At 39.8% G+C, this 18901-nt stretch overlaps 2 protein-coding genes across 3 annotated transcripts in view; both read right to left on the bottom strand.

Moving 5' to 3' along the window:
- The window catches only part of slc12a8 (solute carrier family 12 member 8), a 152159-nt gene extending 144050 nt beyond the window's left edge, over positions 1–8109 (bottom strand). The window contains exon 1 of the mRNA XM_078229173.1: positions 7931–8109. The gene's annotated coding sequence lies outside the window, so the exon portion shown is untranslated. The remainder of the gene's footprint in view (positions 1–7930) is intronic.
- A 5653-nt stretch (positions 8110–13762) lies between these two features.
- znf148 (zinc finger protein 148) overlaps positions 13763–18901 on the bottom strand; it is a 62456-nt gene continuing 57317 nt past the window's right edge. For both annotated transcript variants that reach the window (XM_078228192.1, XM_078228191.1), the window contains one exon: positions 13763–16260. In XM_078228192.1, the coding sequence (XP_078084318.1) occupies positions 14659–16260 (1602 nt within the window). In that variant the 3' untranslated portion in view covers positions 13763–14658. The remainder of the gene's footprint in view (positions 16261–18901) is intronic.

Genomic DNA, 18901 nt, shown 5'->3' with positions numbered 1-18901 from the left:
TGTTGTGAGACTTCTTACTGTATCATTAATAGAAGTGTTATCTTGTCGCTTCACTACTAATAAATCATTCCCAAGAAATGCAACTCTTACAAAACAGATGAACATTCTCTTCGACAAACACTTAATTCTAAATGTTCTGTAAGATAATTGTACATTGATCCATATTTCTCAATCATTTCATTATTATCATACAAAGTAATTAGCCTATTTTTAATAGAAGCAGCATGTTAAACTCAGATTAACATGCAGTTTTGAACATAAGTCATGGTAATGAGAACTAAGAGACAGCAGAAAATGCACAGAGTTGTAACATTTGGTATTAACGGAGAGCACAGTACAATATATATCTCAGAGTAATGCAAGGTAGCTTATTATTATCAAGATACATTGGTGGCTCATAACCAATTAAAAAACTAAACAGATAGCTAAAATTCTGCAATACCTCATCATTGTGAATGGAGATACTACACTAAAAATAATCCCTTTCCACATGTAGTTTTATTCTCAAGTCTCTTGAAGGATAGCCCGGATTAATGACATAGCCTTCTGGTTGGGCATTTTAACAGATTTTCCCAATGTTGAACTGGAGGAAGTTGTGATTCAACCAGAACTTTGGAAGCACTCAGTGATTGGGAGCTTAGTAGTGAAGATCAAAAGGTATAATTAAAAGGGCAGTTTTAATGCTACATCCACGTTTATGTAAAAACATTTCAGTTGTACCTCGATGCACCAACAAAATGAATAATGTATCTCATGTGATTTTCTACTGTCAGGAGAACAAGTCCAACATGGTGTTTTGGCTTTTGAACCTCCAAAGCGCTTCACAAAAAGGTTACGGTGGTTCATTTTGTTATGTTGAGAAAGCAGATCAACTCAACCATGGGTTCATGAGGAACCAGCAAGGCAAAGCTCTCTTCTGGCAGGCTGTGCAGTTTGCAGTACAACTTGTGACTCGCCCAAAGGTTTGCTCACTGCAACTATAAGTGAGGCAAAACCAAAAACAAACAAGGTGAGGTAAATGTGTTTCTCAACCAGGTTGAAGTTTGGTTCTTCCAGACTCAATCCATTTCCATCTTTAAAAAAGCTTCACTACTAATCGAATGAAAATTAAGGCACCTATAGTCTGCAGTACAAATTCTAAAGCCAAGTTAACACCATAACAAGGGGGTTTACCGTGTGGGCAGTTTGCAATCATAGACTACGAAGATGGGATATTCTTTGGATGAATTATCCCCCACCACACACACACCTGGAGATTAGCTACATATTAACCATAAAAGTCATATCTGAAAAGCCTAATTTATTACACCTAAACAATGTGTTTATATTTTAGATTGGAAAAGTCTACGAGCTTCTTTTTAGGGGCTGGGTTGAAAATACTGGCATTCTGTATATGGCAAACACACCTTACCATTCACTCAGTCTAAAGATAACACCCATTTCAAGCAAACCCTGCCGATAACCTTCATGATTTAAGATTTCTTTTTCCGCAGGCAACTCGGACTAGCACTTGCCTCAAAACAGGTTGTCAAACCAGTTCTCAGGTACATTAGTTCAGCTTTTAAAAATCCATTCCATCATATTTGTCAAGAATTCAGAACACTTCAAAGCACAATCTGAATTGGACAACTGCAGCATGACGTAACTGTTGAAACATTTGTTAGCAGCCTTCAGGGACGGAACATGAGCTGTGGACATATCATTCAGCTTTGTTCCACAAACAAACACTGACAGCATACACGGAACTAGAAACAAAGAAACAAAATGGGTGTGCAGGATGGAACATTGGAGAATTATTTTTCCTCTTCAGTTAGCAAATTTTCCTTAACCTACCAGTTACACAAAGCCATACTGAGGATGTGGGTATCCAATTTTCCATCCACCCCTCATTCCCCCCAACCACCCACCCACTGCAGACCATAGCTGTCCCACCCGACCGTTATCCTGCTGAGATGAATTATATTAGCAAAGGCCAGGATTCAAATCAGAGCGCGTTCTGGACTTCAAATGGGATACATTCACTGAGATATCAAGGGAAAGGCAAACTCTGATCAGCTGAAAGGTTAGAACCATACAGGCCATTCAGCCCATCATGTCTGCACTGGTGAAAGAAAAGTAAAATAGCCACTCATTTTAAGTCATCTTTCCAGCATCTATTCCTTTGCCTTGCAGGTCACAGAGCTTCAGGTGCAGATCCAGGTACGTTTTAAATTAGTTGATTATTTCAGTCTCAACAACCAACTTTGGCAATGAATTCCAGACACCCACCACCCTCTGGGTAAGAAAGGTGTCTCCTTATGTCCCCTCTAATCCATTTGCCAATCACTTCAAATCTATACCCCCGGTGCTTGACCCCTCAGCTAAGAGAAAGATGTCTTTCTGTCTACCCTATCTCGGCCACTCATAATTTGTATACTTCAATTAGGTCACCCCTTAGTCTCCTCTGTTCTAAGAAAAACAAACCCGGCCTATCCAGTCTTCCTCTGTTCCAAGAAAAAGAAACCTGGCCTATCTAGTCTCTCCTGATAGCTGCAATTTTCGAGCCCTGGCAACATTCTTGTAAATCTCCTCTGTACTGTCGCCAGAGCAATTCTGTCCTTCCTGTAATATGATGACTAGAACTGTCCATAACATTCCAGCTGTTGCCTAACCAGTATTTTATACAGTTCCATCATTACACCCCAGCTTTTGTATTCAATATCTCACCCAATAAAGGAAAGCCTTCCATATGCTTCCTTGACCGCCTTGTCCACCAGTCCTGTCACCTTCAAAGACCTGTGGACAAGCACTCTTTCACTTCCTCAACCCGTCTCAATTTCTTCCCATTTATTGAGTATTCCCTTGCTACCCTCCCCAAATGAATGTCCTCTCATTTTTCCAGATGAATTCCATTTGCCACTTTTCTGCCCTTTCAACCAAATCATTGATATAATTCTGGAGCTATCTTCTTCACTATCAACTACATGGCCAATTTTTGTGTCATTTGCAAATTTCCCAATCGTGCTTCCCAAATTTAAGTCTAAATTATTAGTATAGACAAGCAGCAATGGCCCCAACACTGAGCCCAGTGGAACACCACTGGAAACCATTTTTCATTCCCAAAAACATCCATCGATCATTACCCTTTATTTCCTGTAACTGAGCCAATTTTGCATCCAATCTGCCACCTTCCCCTATTTTTAAATTCTAAACGTGATTAACCAATTAATTATGAATGTTTTGAAGACACAGTGGTTAGTGTTGCTGTCTCACAGCTCCAGGGACCTGGGTTCGATTCCAGCCTTGGGTGACAGTCTGTGTTCACCCCATGCATGGGTTTCCTCTAGGTGCTCTGGTTTCCTCCCACAGTCCAAAGGTGTGCAGGTTAGGTGGATTGGCCATGCTAAATGGCCCCTTAGAATCCCAAATGTGTAGATTAGATGGACTAGCCATGGGAAATGTGTGGGGTTTATGGGAAAGGGCCCATCTGTCAATCAGTGCAGGCTCAATGGGCTGAATGGCCTCTTCTGCACTGTAGGAATTTTATGACTTTGCCTTGTTCTAAGATATCAATAAAAACATATTTGTATATTGTATCTTTAATGTACTAAAATGGCCAAAGTACTTCACATGAGTTGTTATAAAGCAAATTCAGCCTTTGAGCCACAGAAGGCAACATCAAAGAAGATGGTGAAAATCCTAGTCAGAGGTAAGTTTTAATGAATTTCTTAAAAGAAAGAAAAGTTGATCAAGAGTCAGAGGCAATTTCAGAGCTTATGGTCTTGGTACCTAAGGGTGAAACGGTGGTTAGCACTGCTGCCTCACAGCGCCGGGGACAATTCCTGGCTTGGGCCACTGTCTGTGTGGAGTCTGCATGTTCTCCCTGTGGATGCATGGGTTTCCTCCGGGTGCTTTGGTTTCCTCCCACGGTCCGAAAGACTTGCTGGTTAGATGCATTGGCCATGCTAAATTCTCCCTCAGTGTACCCAAACAGGCGCTGGAGTGTGGTGACTAAGGATTTTCACAGTTACTTCATTGCAGTGTTAATGTAAGCCTACTTGTGACACTAATAAATACACTTAAACCTATGGGGAAGCAATTAAAATCAGGGATGCTCAAGAGGCCAGAATTAGATGATTGTAGATACCACGGAGGAATGTGGGCTGGAGGAAATTACAGAGAGGGAGGGCAATGTCATGGAGAAGTATGAGAACTTTAAAATCAAAGAACTGCTTGATCAGGAGCCAATTTAGATCAGACTGTACAGTTGTGATAGGTGAATGGATTTGGTGCAAGTAAAGACACAGATAGCAAGAACCTCAAGTTACAAAAATAGAAATACGGGAGGCCATGCAGGAGTGCCTTGGAATAGTCAAGTCTAAAGGTAACAAAGGCATGAGTGAGAATTTTAGCAGCAAAGTTACTAAGTGATCTTAGAGACAGTGCAGATGTATGGTCAGGAGCTCATCTTGATGTTATACCTGGCCCCAGTTTGGTTTATACTTAAACTGCTGCCAGGGAGAAGAATAGTGTTGGTAGCTGGAGAGCGGAATACGGAATGGGAACTGACAACAATGGCTTCAAACTTCACAACATTTAATTGGAGGAAATTTCTGCTCATCCAGTACTGGATGCTAAATAAGCAGTCCGATAATTAAACAACAGCGGACAAGTCGAAAGAGATGGTGCAAGGCAGAGCTGGGAGTCGTCTCCATACATAGGAAAATTAATGCTGTGTTTTTGGATGACAACATGTAGATGAGAAATTAGAGGGGGCGACGAAAGACACTTGGGAGAACACTAGAGCCATCGCAAGTGAAACTCTGGGGAATGGCTAGGGCAAGAGGGAATAATGATTTTATTGGAGACTAAGATATGAAAGATCTTAATGAGTGTGTAGTTGAGAAAATCAAGCTATAGAAATGTTGCAGAAACTGGGGGACCAAGATTAGACAGTTGTGATTTGGAAAGTGAAGTTGCAAGTGAAATTGGGCATAGCTTTTTCCCAGGGACACCTTGGGAGGAGGTAGAGTCGGTGCATGGAATGAAGTGTAGGTAAAGAGTGATACAGGAAAGTGATCAGAAATGGCTAGGCCTGGGATTGACACAATGGGAGTAACAAGACTGAGGTGGCAGGGTCAAAGGGGTGGCCATGATTATGGGTTGGGGAGTTTATGTGGAGGAGGAGATTAAAGGATAAGAGGGCAGTGACACAAGGAGAGAGAAAATGATGAGATGAAATAGATGCTAAAATCACCAAGATTAGAGTTATTCAATGCAGAGGCCGAGGGTGGAAAGCAGTGAAGATTTATTGGTGAAAACATTATCATGCGTGAGTGGCTGGCATTGAACAAGGTTTTTTCAATGAGAGAGCTGGAAGAAGATGTTCAAAGGAATCGTTGTCAGGCACAGGTACAATTTGGTGGTGAGAGCTAAACTGTCACCATGCAGTCCAGGCAGCACAAGTACTAGAAGGTATAGCCAAGCGGGAAGCTTCATTTAGGGGACAAATGTCACCACACCTGAACCAGGTTTCTGTCAATGCCATGATATTGATGCGATCATCTATAATAGCTTCATGGATGGCATTGTACATCAGTCAACAGACATCTTGGGGGGAGTTGCAGAGAGAGGCAGTGAGAGCATCTGATTGTAGAGTCCACTGGGTCAGCATTCTCATCCTTTATTATTTAGATAACAACAAAAGATAATCCATTAATTTTTATCTTTTTTTATAAAATTGGAATACACTCGAAACAGGGCAGTAGTTCAAACAAAACAAGAAACTGATCTCAGCCACTATTGACAAAGTCCTTCAATTTAATTTTGCTCCTTCAGTTCACATTAGTACAGATTGTCTAATGTTACTTGAAGGAAATTAACAAATCTTAAATGCTGCAAAGCAAAATAAGGATACATTTGCCATGATCTTCTATTTACCCTACATTAAACTAATCCTTTAGCACTGCTGCTCTGTGGTAGTCTGGGGAGTTTACATGGAGGAGGAGATTAAAGGACAAGAGGGCAGTGACACAAGGAGTTGAGATGGATGTTAAAATCACCAAGGATTAGTTATTCAATGCAGAGACCGACTATTAAGAATGTTCCCATTTGTGACACTGTGATAGTGTAGGAATATTATAGTCAAAAATTATCCCACAATCATCAGTAATGCAGTAACCGGAGTGGAATGGGAGGGTGCATGGGATGTCCCACTATCACCTCGACTGCAGGGCAACCAGGGAAGCATGAGACACACCAGAAGATGAATGTAATCTCCCTGATAAAATTTTGGATCATGAAGGAATTCAATAGATGATAACTTCAGCTTTAAAACACAATGATATAACATTAAAAGGCATAATTCTCCCCAAGTTGTTTCTCATGGTTTTAAACATTTATCAACTTTTTTTTACAATACATCTGCAAAACATTTTAGGTTTACTGTCATAATTCATTACTTTAGATCATCACTACTGATTGCACACCTTATCAACATTCCCCTACTTGGGAGGAGCAAACTGCAGAGGAGTTGAAAATATTACAATTTAGGGGAAAAAATGCATGGGTCAACTAAAACAACTGTTAACATTCAATATTCCAGCTGTTGCTTCATATAGTTCTGATGATGGGCCCTCTCCTTTCAGAAGCTGACAAAATTGGAAAAGCAAAAAGTTTGGGAAATGATTAAACATGGGGCCATATAAGTAAGTTTGGAAGAGATTTTTGAATGAGGAGAGGAGCATATGGATGAAAAGAAGTCTAAAGAATTCCAAGGGATACAGATGTGGTGCCTCAAGCTCTGTCACCTACAGTAAAAGCAAAATGTAGGCGCAATGAGAGCAAACCAGAGAATCAGAAGACTGGAGGATGATGAGATATAACTGTAGAAAGGAGTATACTGTAGGCATACAGAATACCACAGAGTGCTGGCGGAGGGGTTTGGAGAAAAGGACAACGATTTTGGGGTTAGGGAGCCTGTGTGGGTTTACAACAGGTGGATGGGCGTGCGGATTTACAACAGGGCGCTGGGCGCGCAGGACACGATACAAGCTGCAGAGCTCTGGATAAGGTGGATCTGGAAGGTTGATGAGCAGAATGTTCAAGGAGTTGAGATGGCTAAGAGATCTGAGGATGAAGTAGGAATAGTGAAAGGTAGGTAGCTGGTATTGAAATCGGAAAGGAGTGTATGGTGAGTCAAGTCAATTAACAGTTAGCAAAATTCCAAAGTAGGAGGGGACGGGGGTGGGGTTAGGAGAACAGAACACAATCCATGAAACACTGACAACTCATCATAAGACAGTAATTAAGTTTAGGCTGAACTGCGGCCCGGAAAGCATCCACAGAATGGATTGCAGTGACTGTCAGCAATAAAGGTGTCCCACATTGAATACAACCTGTCTTCATTTTCACGGTGTATTCTTTTTGAAAAGTACTTTACAGTAGACCTAGTGATCTCCCTTCGAAATGAAAACTCGGACGATATTTATAAATTGTTTCAAATGCACTTCAACATCTCTGAAATCTTGGTAAATTTCGTTTCATAAAATAACTCCCTTATCCATCATTCCATACAATTGTTGGATTTCTCCCTTTTTTTTTACCAACCTGGACAGTTAACTCTTATGAAAGTACAAATGTACAGAGCATATCAGAAATCAGGAAATGTTCCAAGCAATACAATTGAAAGAGGTATTACAATTCATTGTTGGATTTTTCCTCTCTGTTTAACAACCGGGACAGAGTTCCTCTTCAGAAAGTGCGACAAGTATACAGAACATATCAGAAATCAGGAAATGTAGTAAGCATTACAACTTACAGGGTGTAGGCTCCACGGTTCAGTTCGGCATTAATAGATTTCCAAATTAAACCCAGTGCAAATACATCATGGCAAAACACAAACCTTTCCCCTCTCTTCACCCCCCTCCCCCATAAATACAACTGCTGGTACCTTATTATACAGGGAAGACAGTGGGTCCTTGCGATGTTGAACTGCCAGAATCTGCTGTCAATTCAGTGAAGTTGTGGAACATGACTTTTGTTGGCATGAGGAACAGTCCCGAGAGCCAGCAAGTCAAAACCAATAAACGTTCCGCATCCGGATCCGGGTAACACCTTTCCTTCACTCCCTTACCAAACACGAACTATGCATTCCCATCAGAAAATGGAAATGTGGCTCACGAGTGAAAACTGGCCACAAAATATATGCAAAGTGCAGTCTCGCTTTATCCATTTAGCTCCAGCTAATACTGTCAACTTGACTATTTGTGACTTCCAAACATTCAGAAGTTTAACTTTCTTTCGGCAAGTTTTCAGTTACTTTCGTGGAAGGAGTGCTTTATATTCTGAAACACTGATTCTGAATCCCTCTGATCGCGGAATTGCACAATGACTGGGTACATTCCGCCGCTTGTTTCACCCTGCCGGTTGCTGCTGAATTCAGAGTGGTTATAACTCCGCTGTCAGAAAGGAAACAGCCCCTGGTTAGGGTTCCAGAGGAAGGTAGCCCCGGACTCGGATCATTTCCCAGGGCAGCTCCTGCTTTATACCCGCTGGGGCAGAGAGGCTCACACACACACTGCCACGTATTGCCAAGAAACCTGATCAGAAATCAGCCCTCTCGATCGATACCCACTTTAAACTTAAGGCCGGTTATCCCGGGACTAGCTCGAACCATTCCTGCAGTTTCACACCCATATTAAGCATTTTGTACTAACCCCACCCCAAGACCCAGGTTGGCAATTTATTCCCATGCCCTGCCCGTGAACTCTCAGTAATCTGGCGCTATCAGGAGCTGGGTTCAGGTCACTGGTTTTTAAAAATCGAATTCAGTTCTGATTCTGTGCACCTTCGCTGGGGACCTATAGACAGCAGCTCCCGTTAACAGCTGGACTACAGCAGGTCGGGGATCGTTCAAGAAAGAAACGATACAAGTTATGTGGTGCTGAAGGGGGTTTTGGTCACAGTTTCTGCCACCCTCGACTGCATCGAACCGTTGGTCAGGGTTAAACATTTCCAATGTTTACAGTCAAACCAAGGCAGCCAGTCTGCCTCAAAACTGCTCCAAGAAATGAGGTCTACTCGGAAGTAGCTGCATCGGTTTGATTCGGTGCCATGAAAGCCTTCTAGTCAAGCTGCCCTTACCCACAAGCTAATCCTCATTAGCTGCGCCCTGAGTTGGGGCAGGACCTGCCAAATGTCAACGGTTACAGCTTAAAAATTGTACTTTCCCTTAATCCCAAATCACCACCTGCGCCAGACTGAACGCTCCCACAACCAACATTATCCACTTTTCAGAACATCTGTGTATAATCTGATAAATGCAACTCCATACGCATTTCACATTCACCCTTATTTCCAGCGAAAAAGACTTGAATCGCATGTGAGCTTCAGTTTGAGAGCTTGCCTACTGTAGCACTTGAGGCGGTTTTTAAAAAAATAACCTTTTTTTAAAAACGTTACTCAACGGCAACTTGTACAGTAATGTCCTCAACTGCTGCAGAAAAAACCCAATGATTCAGTTGCAACTTGACCGATCAACAGCTTATCAGCTTCCTCACTCATAAGACAACAAATATTCTGCAGCGAAAACAGAAAAATGCTGGAAAATCTCAGCAGGGAAGGCATTCGGCACGTCTGACAGCATCTGTGTAGAGAATAGAACCAACCCGGTTAGATGCATTGACCCGAACAGGAGTGTGGGGACTAGGGGAATGTCACAGTAACTTCATTGCTGTGTTAATGTAAGCCTTGTAACTGATAAACTGAACTTTTAAAAACTTTGAACGTTTGTAGTCTAGATGACCCTTCCTCAGAGCTGAGAGGAAAGAGAGTCAGCAGAGATTTATACTATGAGAGTAGGGAGGGGTGGTGGAATTGAACAAAGGGAATGTCATCCTCTCTCTGCCTTCACTGCTACATTTCCAGAAAAAAAAGTTTGCATTTTTGGAAAAGGCTTCTTGCATGTGAATGTTTGGAAGATGGAGCAGACTGGTCGTGAAAAATTACAAATTGGCACAGCCAGAAAGGAATCACTAAATAAAGTGTTTATAATAATTTACATTCGCAAGGCATTGATATCATGCTATGATTTTTCACAAATAAAGACACAGCACCTTTATTTTTTAAAATTCAAAACCAAAATGTCATCCATAAGAAAGATCTTAACAGTGGTAAAAATGTCACAGGTGTGGAGACAGATAGTGGGCTTCACACACAAAGGTTTTCTTGCATGCAGGATCCTTCAAGAATTGGCAGCATTCCCCATCTTCAAGCGTTATCGGTCATCATCATGGTTTAAAAATTAAATAAAGACCAACAAGAATAACTGGGTTTCTGAACATTTATTTATAACTAAGCATTAAAAAGACTCAGACAAAAATGTGATACTTTCAATTTCTCTAATACAGTTTAGAAAGTACTGTATATAGTTTGATAACTGCTTGAAGCATATTGTAGGATTTTGCTTTATTACATATCTACACAGTATTTGATCACACATTGCAAATCATCAAACTCTTTGCATCAGTATGTATTACTGATGAATCCATTGCCCAAAATATTTGCACGCCAGCATTGAAACCCTGAATGTAAAGATACTGAAGGTAAGTGAACAAGTTTTTATGTGGGGCAAACAAAAGTCTGACAGATTTGCTGACACTTTACAAACACAAATTCTCCTGCTCAACTTGATTGTGGAGTAGTGAACAATCGAACAAAAAAAAGTAAATATTTTTTGTACATAGGCTATGCCCAACAGATTCTGTAACAAATTTAACTTTTACAATATACTACAAAATTGATCTCTTTAGTTAACACTTCTACATTAATAGAAAAGCAAGCTTACGTATAAAATTGACCAGTGTACTAGAAGAGACCAGAATAAAGTATCACTTAGCAAGTCCATCTGTGTATAAATGGCTAGCATATAACATAAAATCTATGCAACTGCTATTAGAAATTTGATGCGGTTTTACCTATGTTGTTATCCATTTTGCTGCTCTGTATAGATATGCAGTGTTAATCTTTTGCTATCATCGCAGACTGGAAATTAGCGGGCAGCTGTAGTCTGATTACATATATAGACTAATGCTGAGACATAAAAAAGGTATGAATTTGGATTGTACATTCAGAATTCCCACCACAGCAGAATACCAAAAATTGCAAAATTACCCTTTTTCATAATTTAAGATTCCCTTCCACCCCACCCACAGCAAGAAAATAAAATTTCTATATAATTATATAGGGAGAAAAATGCTTCCCTAATGTGTTGTTTCAGTTTAATTAATTTTTAATCGTATGGTACTTAAGTTACTTCTTCAGGGTCTCTCTTTGTCCCCTTCCTCATTCAAAAACTCAATATCTCACGTTAAAACATTGGGTGATGAAAACAAAATAACTTGCACATTAAAATAAATAATTGCAAAAATCGTGCACTATTACATACAACTTTTCATTCTTGGAATGCATTTTTTTTTTCGATAATAAGAGCCATAAAAGGGAAGACCAAGTATTTGCAATCACAGGAGATACAACTTTACAATAAAAGGGACCCATGCCATTACAAGGACAGATCACTAGATCAACTGTAAAGAATCATCACTTACACATGGTCTATCAAACACATTGGCTGCTCTATTAGAAAATACTTGAATGAATGTAATTACGCAAAATCTTCTGAATACTATAAAGCTGAAACAAGGTTTTGGGTTACAGGTTGAAAATAGTTTTACTGTACATTTTCTCACCTTCTGGTGAAAGTATTTTAAAAGTGCAGGTTTTAATTATTTTTTGAAAGTACATTGTATACCTTACTAACTCTGAAGTAGAGTTTCATTTTGTATGCTATAAACTCAAATAAGAACAGGAGAACCAATCAGACATGGTGACTTTAGTTTAGGCCCTTCTTTTAGAGGGGCATAATTCACAGATGTGAAATCACAGACTTATGGCTTGTTAGTTATAGTTATTATTGTTGGCATGAATTTAAAATTAACTTACTGGATTGATTTGAGGCAACAATATTAACTTAAGTGCAAGATGAACTTTGTGGGCAATAAGATGTACACAACAATTCAAAACTTGATGGGTCACTGTGCCTTGATTGTAGCAGCATAATACTGCAGCTGCCTCTTTTGTTTTTTAAACATTGAGTACCCATTTATTTATATAATTTTCAAGGTTTGAGAAAGAATATTAATATAAAAAAACATGTAATCACCAGGTAAATATGACTGCTTAATGTAATCCAATAATCATTTAGCACAAAAATCACAACCGAGACATCCTTCATATTTGGTCCGCTCAGTGAAAACCTTCCACATATATCTAGCTCAATTATAACCTAGGCTTTCAAACTGGGCTCCACAAACTTTAATACAAAAGCAAGCTATTGCGGATGCTGGAAACCTGAAACAGAGAATGCTGGAAACACTCAGCAGATCTGGCAGCATCTGTGAAGAAAGAAACATAGTTGGCCTTTCACGTCTGACGAAAGGTCACAGACCTGAAACATGAACTCTTTCTCTCTCCAGATGCTCTCAGACCTGCTGAGTATTTTCAGCATTTTCTGTTCTTCTATGACAAACTCAAATGGATCCAAGTGTGAATCTGGGCATTTATAAGGTGGGTGGATATCCATCTGTCTCATGCCAAACATACCAAGTACTATACGCACAACATTGAGAATTTTATTCTATAATTCTCTATTTGTTGACTCACTGGCATGTTATTTAATTACAGTAAACTAGAAAGGTTGTGTGTGAATAGGATGGTTTTTCTTCGGGTAGCTGACATTGTTGGAAGTTGGGAAAGAGTATAATTAGGCTGTCAATATTTTGTATGGTGGTTTCCCCAGAAAAATTACAAAATGACTGCTCATAAAGCATGAAGATGTGGGTGGGCAGCTGAAACCTATATGAGCTTTTCTGAAATGTACCACTACACATAACCTACCTATAATTAGTGCATACACATAATGGTTTAGTCTCAATTAAATGCCACATGGTCATAAAGAACTTGCATTTATATAGTGCCACTTTACACCTCTAAATATCTTAAAGCGCTTCATGTCCAATGAATTAGCTTGAAGTGCACCAACTGTACTTACGTCTGACAACACTGGTGAATTGCAACTAGATTAGAAAGACATTTAAGAGTTCTTCTGGACATCATTTACCACAATCCCCCCCCCCCCCGTCCCTTCCCCCCACCCCTCCTCCCCTCCCACCAGTAAATTTTAGAATGTTTCAAATGTTACAAAGACGATATAAATATAAAAAATATAAAATTTACATCTTTGGTTGAAACATTCTTAAAGCACTTCATGGAACTTGAGGGTTTCACTGACCAGTAACATATCCACACCGTACAAATCTGTTTTAACCAACGCTGTCTCGCTCAGTTTGAACAAGGTTTGCCTCAAAACCATTAACTAAATTGCTAACTTAAAACCAATGCGTTGGCAATTTGCTTTTTTCAAGTCAGAGGACTACCTACTGATAATGCGCTTGGGAGATTCTTAATCACCTGACTCGTTTGTAGAAGTCTTGTTAAACTGCATCAAATATGCATGTGCAATTGAATGGGGAATTAAGATCTCGATGCTTAATCCAATCTTTAAAACATAGCATTCCACAAGGTGCAAAATCACATTTACAGAAAATGTAATAATCAGTAACATATTTTGTGGGATGACAGATAACTTGCACTATATATTTCCGAAAAACTGTTACGCAGCCAAGGTATTTTACAGATAAAGGGATAGGTACTGCAATATAAATTAACAGGTCATTTATTTTATTTTTCTACAAGGGAACATAAAATGGCTTTATACACTAAACATACAAAAATAGGGATATAAACTATATATTTTTAATAAGGCAGCCCAACATCTTGAAGAGTTGAAAGTTGAGAGTTGAAAACGGCATCACACGACTAGAGCAGTATAAAGCACCCTTTGTGCTTGCAACAGTTCTCACTGAAATAAATTCCCATCTTTTCATTTCTAAAATAAATAAAATTTAATTTTCTTAAATCATGGTATAAATAGAATGCTCAATGGATAACGGTGGAATACCATTTTGCTCCCACTCATCAATTTTGTGGAGTCCCTCACAAGTAAAGATGATGGAAGTTAGATAAAAATTATGTTCCAATTACTTCGTAAAGTATTCTACATATAAACAAACAAAATTGTTAATTTTTGTTTACAATCTTAGTAAATCAGAGTAGAAAAGTGCATAAATTTAAAGAAAATCCAAAGAAATTAAGTTATTAGTTTGGTTATACCCTACAAATAGCAGTGACTGATTATTTATTTTCCTTTTAAAAAGTGCCAAAAATATTTGGGGCATGTTACAACAAGGTGAGGCAAAGCAACAGCATCAGTGTTAAACAACAGTTAACCCTGCCACAACACAATAACCTGGGACATGCTGTGCATGGCTGAAATAGACAAAGAAAATACATTTTTAAACATTGTTACACTGCAGCGTAATTGTGTTTTGGTATTCGAGAGGCCTAGATTATGATGCTTCTGTATAAATGTGGTAAATTGAACCAAAACTGCATTGCCTATTGAATATACAGCACTCCATCCTATACAGAGCAGCGCATAATACAAGAATTGTCATTTTGAAGTGCTAGCCTCAGATACATTACAAGGATTACAGTTTCCTACTATCCAAAGGCCTGACTGGCTGTGGCATCTGGTGAAGCAGTCATTTGAGCTCTTCCCTCAGGTACACTCACTAAGGGGAACTCTGGAAACTCTGCACCAGCTCCACGTACCCTCAGATTTACTTGTCCATTGGAAGCACTGTATGGGGGAGGCACACCAGCCCTTACGTTCTGGTACTGGGCTCTGAATGTCTGTTCAAACGTGCCTATTTGGTAGGCTTGATGGACAGGCTGAGCTTCTACCTTCTTCTGAGATGTCATTTGATCCAAGAATTCTTGTGCCGAGACAGAACTATGATTTGTCTCCTCGCTTGAAAAGGTAAAGGAGTGCTGGGACTCACCCACCATTAAACCATAGTGGGACTTCTCAGAGGATGGTCGCAATGGCGAATTCATGCCTGACCTAAAGCCACGCTGCATAGTCATTGAGGCCATAGACGAAAACAATGGTTGACTTGAAAGGGTCGGGCTGTCAGTTCCAAAAGTAAGGGTCTGATTGGGTAAATATGCATCATTCTGGCTCGTTCGTTCCAAAGCTTGCTGGAGAAACTTTGAATATTCATGAAGCATACTGGCTTTGTCTGAAGGTGTCAGTTGGGAACTTGCACCAGCTCTCTCAGTCTGGGCAACCTCAGCTACATCTGAAGTGTTTATTGACATGCTCGAGGCCACTTCTGTATCAGCGACACTAAAAGACATCTCATGCTGCCCATTTGCCTTATGAGAGTAATGGTCTAGCAGAGTCTGCAATACCTCATCAGGAATCCCACTTTTGTCATGACTATTCTTTATTTCAACACTCAATGATTGTGTGTCCAACATAGATGCTGCTGCACTTTCATCAATTACACTAGCCACAGCCGCTTGGGTCACAGATGGTTGTGACGCTATCTGGCCTACATTCAGGGCATACTCTCGACTATTATTACTTGCTGCTTGCAAATAACGCTTTTTCTTCAGAAACTGCATTGCGTCATCATAATTGTTCGTGCTATGCACGGGCTTACTGGGAACTTCCTGTAAGGAATCCACCTGATCAATATCGTGGTTTCCCTCAGAGTCCAGCAGACCTGGTTTATCAATAAGTTCATAGGTATATTTAGTAACTTTATTTTCTTCGTACGTGGATAATGCAGACATTGCCTGGCTTGGTTCCAACTCTAGCTTCTGACTTCTTTTGCTGCTAACTTTCTTGATGACCAGTTTTGGTGGATGGATATCTCCGGATGTACTTTCTAGGGGATCACCACTGTGGGATGAATGCGGTATTTCGACAGAGTATTCAGTCACCATATATTCATCTTTCACTTTTGAAGAAATACTGTAGAGTGACGAATAGTCACTCTCAATCACGTCTTTTTTCTGATCTAACTTTTCCACCGTGCACTCTTTGTCAGTGAGGGTGACAGACGGCCTGGATTTATCTCCTGTTTTCTGCTTCTTTTTTCGTGGCAATGGAGTATCTTTATGTTGCAAGGAAATGTTTGGATCTTCCTCATTCCCTCCCATATCACCCATCTTCAATGCACACTTCAATTTTTTATCTCTGTTTTCATGGCACATGCGTTTATGTTTTAATACACGATCAGTTCTGGAGAAATACTGAAACAATCACAACATTAGAGTCAATACCATGAATTAACATTAAATTTGTTTTAACAAATGCAAAAAAAAATGTACATTCTCTCCATGGTTTCATTTTTCAGATTTGGCACTACCAGCTATCCAAAACAAAGCCAAAATAAATTATTTGGAACTAAAAATTGTTAAATCAACATTACATAGCTATACACTATTGTTGCATAGAAATCAGTCGCATTACAGGGGAGAAATACTGATGAAAAGCAGACGGGCAAGAAAAATCTACATCCGAGACAAATTGGATAGCTTGACCATTCCAACATAGAACTACAAGCACCAGTTTTAAAATATCTTGCAAAAGTAACATTTTAAATGTTGCAAGAAAATTTTTAATGAAACAATCTCACGATGACAGAGAAATTAAGTTGAAACACACAATAAGTTAAAACTTATTCAGCTAACATCGGCCTTCCTTTTCAATATTGCAAAGGATAATAAAGAACACAGAATCTGGCAAATAATGATTCCCGCACTTCTATGGGAAAAATAACTCATGCAACAAGCAATTGTAGCATTCTACTATCTGCAGCTAAAATGGCAGATAACAAAATGATTCAGGAAACCTGAACAAATTAATATTTTCATGGAATCCATAGAATCATAAAATCCCTGCAATGCAGAAGGGGGCCATTCGGCCCATTGAGTCTGCACCGACCACAATCCCACCCAGGCCCTATTCCCGTAACCCCACATATTTAACCTGCTAATTTCCTTGACACTAAGGTCAATTTAGCATGGCCAATCAACCTAACCTGCACATTTTGTAAACTGATACTAGGCTGCACAAATTCAGTTAATTTTGGAATGAAAATGTACATAATTGTGGCTACAGAAATCAACTCTACACACTTTCAACTATGTTTTAACAGATATTCTGACAGTCGTTGCTTAAATAAAGCAAAACAATTTATAAATTGATAAAGCGGAAGTATTATTAATTGACGTCCTGTGAATACCACTATAATTGTAAAACCATAAGGCATAGGAGCAGAATTAGGCCACTCAGCCCATTGAGTCTGCTCCGCCATTCAATCGTGGCTGATATTTTTCTCATCCCCATTCTCCTGCCTTTTCCCCATAACCCCTGATCCACTTATTAATCAAGAACCTATCTATCTCTGTCTTAAAAGACACTCAATGACCTGGCCTCCACAGCCTTCTGCGGCAAAGAGTTCCACAGATTCACCATTCTCTGGCTGAAGAAATTCCTCCTTATCTCTGTTTTAAAGGATCGTCCCTTTAGCCTGAGGTTGTGCCCTCTGGTTTCTAGTAAGCTAAGAAATAGTTTTGAATGGGGAGAGAGGGCTAATCTAAGGATTAAGCAACAACCTGAGGCTACTATTCAAAGATACCTCACCACACTACAAGCTGTTGCTGGATAGTTGAGTATTCGGCTTACTGAAGAACTTGTATGGTGTTTTGAAATCTCGGTTGTATTAAATTAGTTCCTATTTGCTGCAAGTTATGCCCGATACCAAACTATGTGCGAGAGTTAAGAGGATACTCAACTATTACAAACAGATTTAAATATGCTGTGGAGTTAGCCCAGCATTAGCAAAATGACATTTAACTAAGAAAAAAAGTGTAATGTTGCACCCACGTAGGTCAAATGCTAACATATATAGAGTCATACAATACAGAAGAGGTCCTTTGGCCCATCGAGTCTGCACTGACAAAACTACACTAAATCTACACTAATCCCACTTTCCAGCTCTTGGCCTTGAATGTTATGACATTTCAAATGCTCATCCATGTACTGTTTAAAGGTTGTGAGGTTTCCCACCTGTGCTACCATCCCAGGCAGTGCATTCCAGACTCCCACCACCCTCTGGATGAAAAAAAAACCTTTCCTCAAATTCCCTCTAAAACTCCTGGACCCTCATCTTAACATTTTGCCCCTTTGTTATTGACCTTTCAACTAGGGGGAATAGCTGCTTCCTCTCCACTGTGTCCATACCCCTCAATCTTCTACATCTCAGTCAGGTTCCGCCGCCCCACAGCCTTTTCTGCTCTAAAGAAAACAACCTGAGCCTATCCAGCTTCTTTTCATAGTTCAAATGCTTCATCCTAGGAAACATCCTGGTGAATTTCCTCTGCACTCTCTCTGATCCAACCACATCCTTCCCATAACAAGGTGACGAGATGTGTACACAATACTCCAGCCGTGGCCTAACCAAAGTTCTGTGTAGCTCCAACATAAACACTCTGCTCTATAATCTATGCCAAGACTGATAAAGGCAAGTGTCCCATATGCATTAACTACCCTATTAACCTGTCCTGCCGGTTTCAGGGATCTATAGACAAGCACCCAGAGATACCTTTGTTCCTCTGAGCTTCCTAGTGTCCTGCATTCATCAAATACTCCCTTAACTTGTTACTCTTTCCAAAGTGCATCACCCTCACACGTTACAAGGTTAAATTCCATCTGCCACTATCTGCCCAATGCATCTTTATCTTCCTGCAACTAAAACCTTCTTCCTCACTATTAATCACCCTGGCAATCTTGGTGTCATCCACAAACTTTATTTATTAGTGTCACAAGTAGGCTTACATTTACACTGCAATGAAGCTACTGTGAAAAATCCCCTAGTCGCCACACTCC

The sequence above is a fragment of the Mustelus asterias genome, chromosome 14, assembly GCF_964213995.1.
Source record: "Mustelus asterias chromosome 14, sMusAst1.hap1.1, whole genome shotgun sequence".
NCBI classification, from domain to species: domain Eukaryota; kingdom Metazoa; phylum Chordata; class Chondrichthyes; order Carcharhiniformes; family Triakidae; genus Mustelus; species Mustelus asterias.
This window is presented reverse-complemented; position numbering and strand designations above follow the sequence as displayed.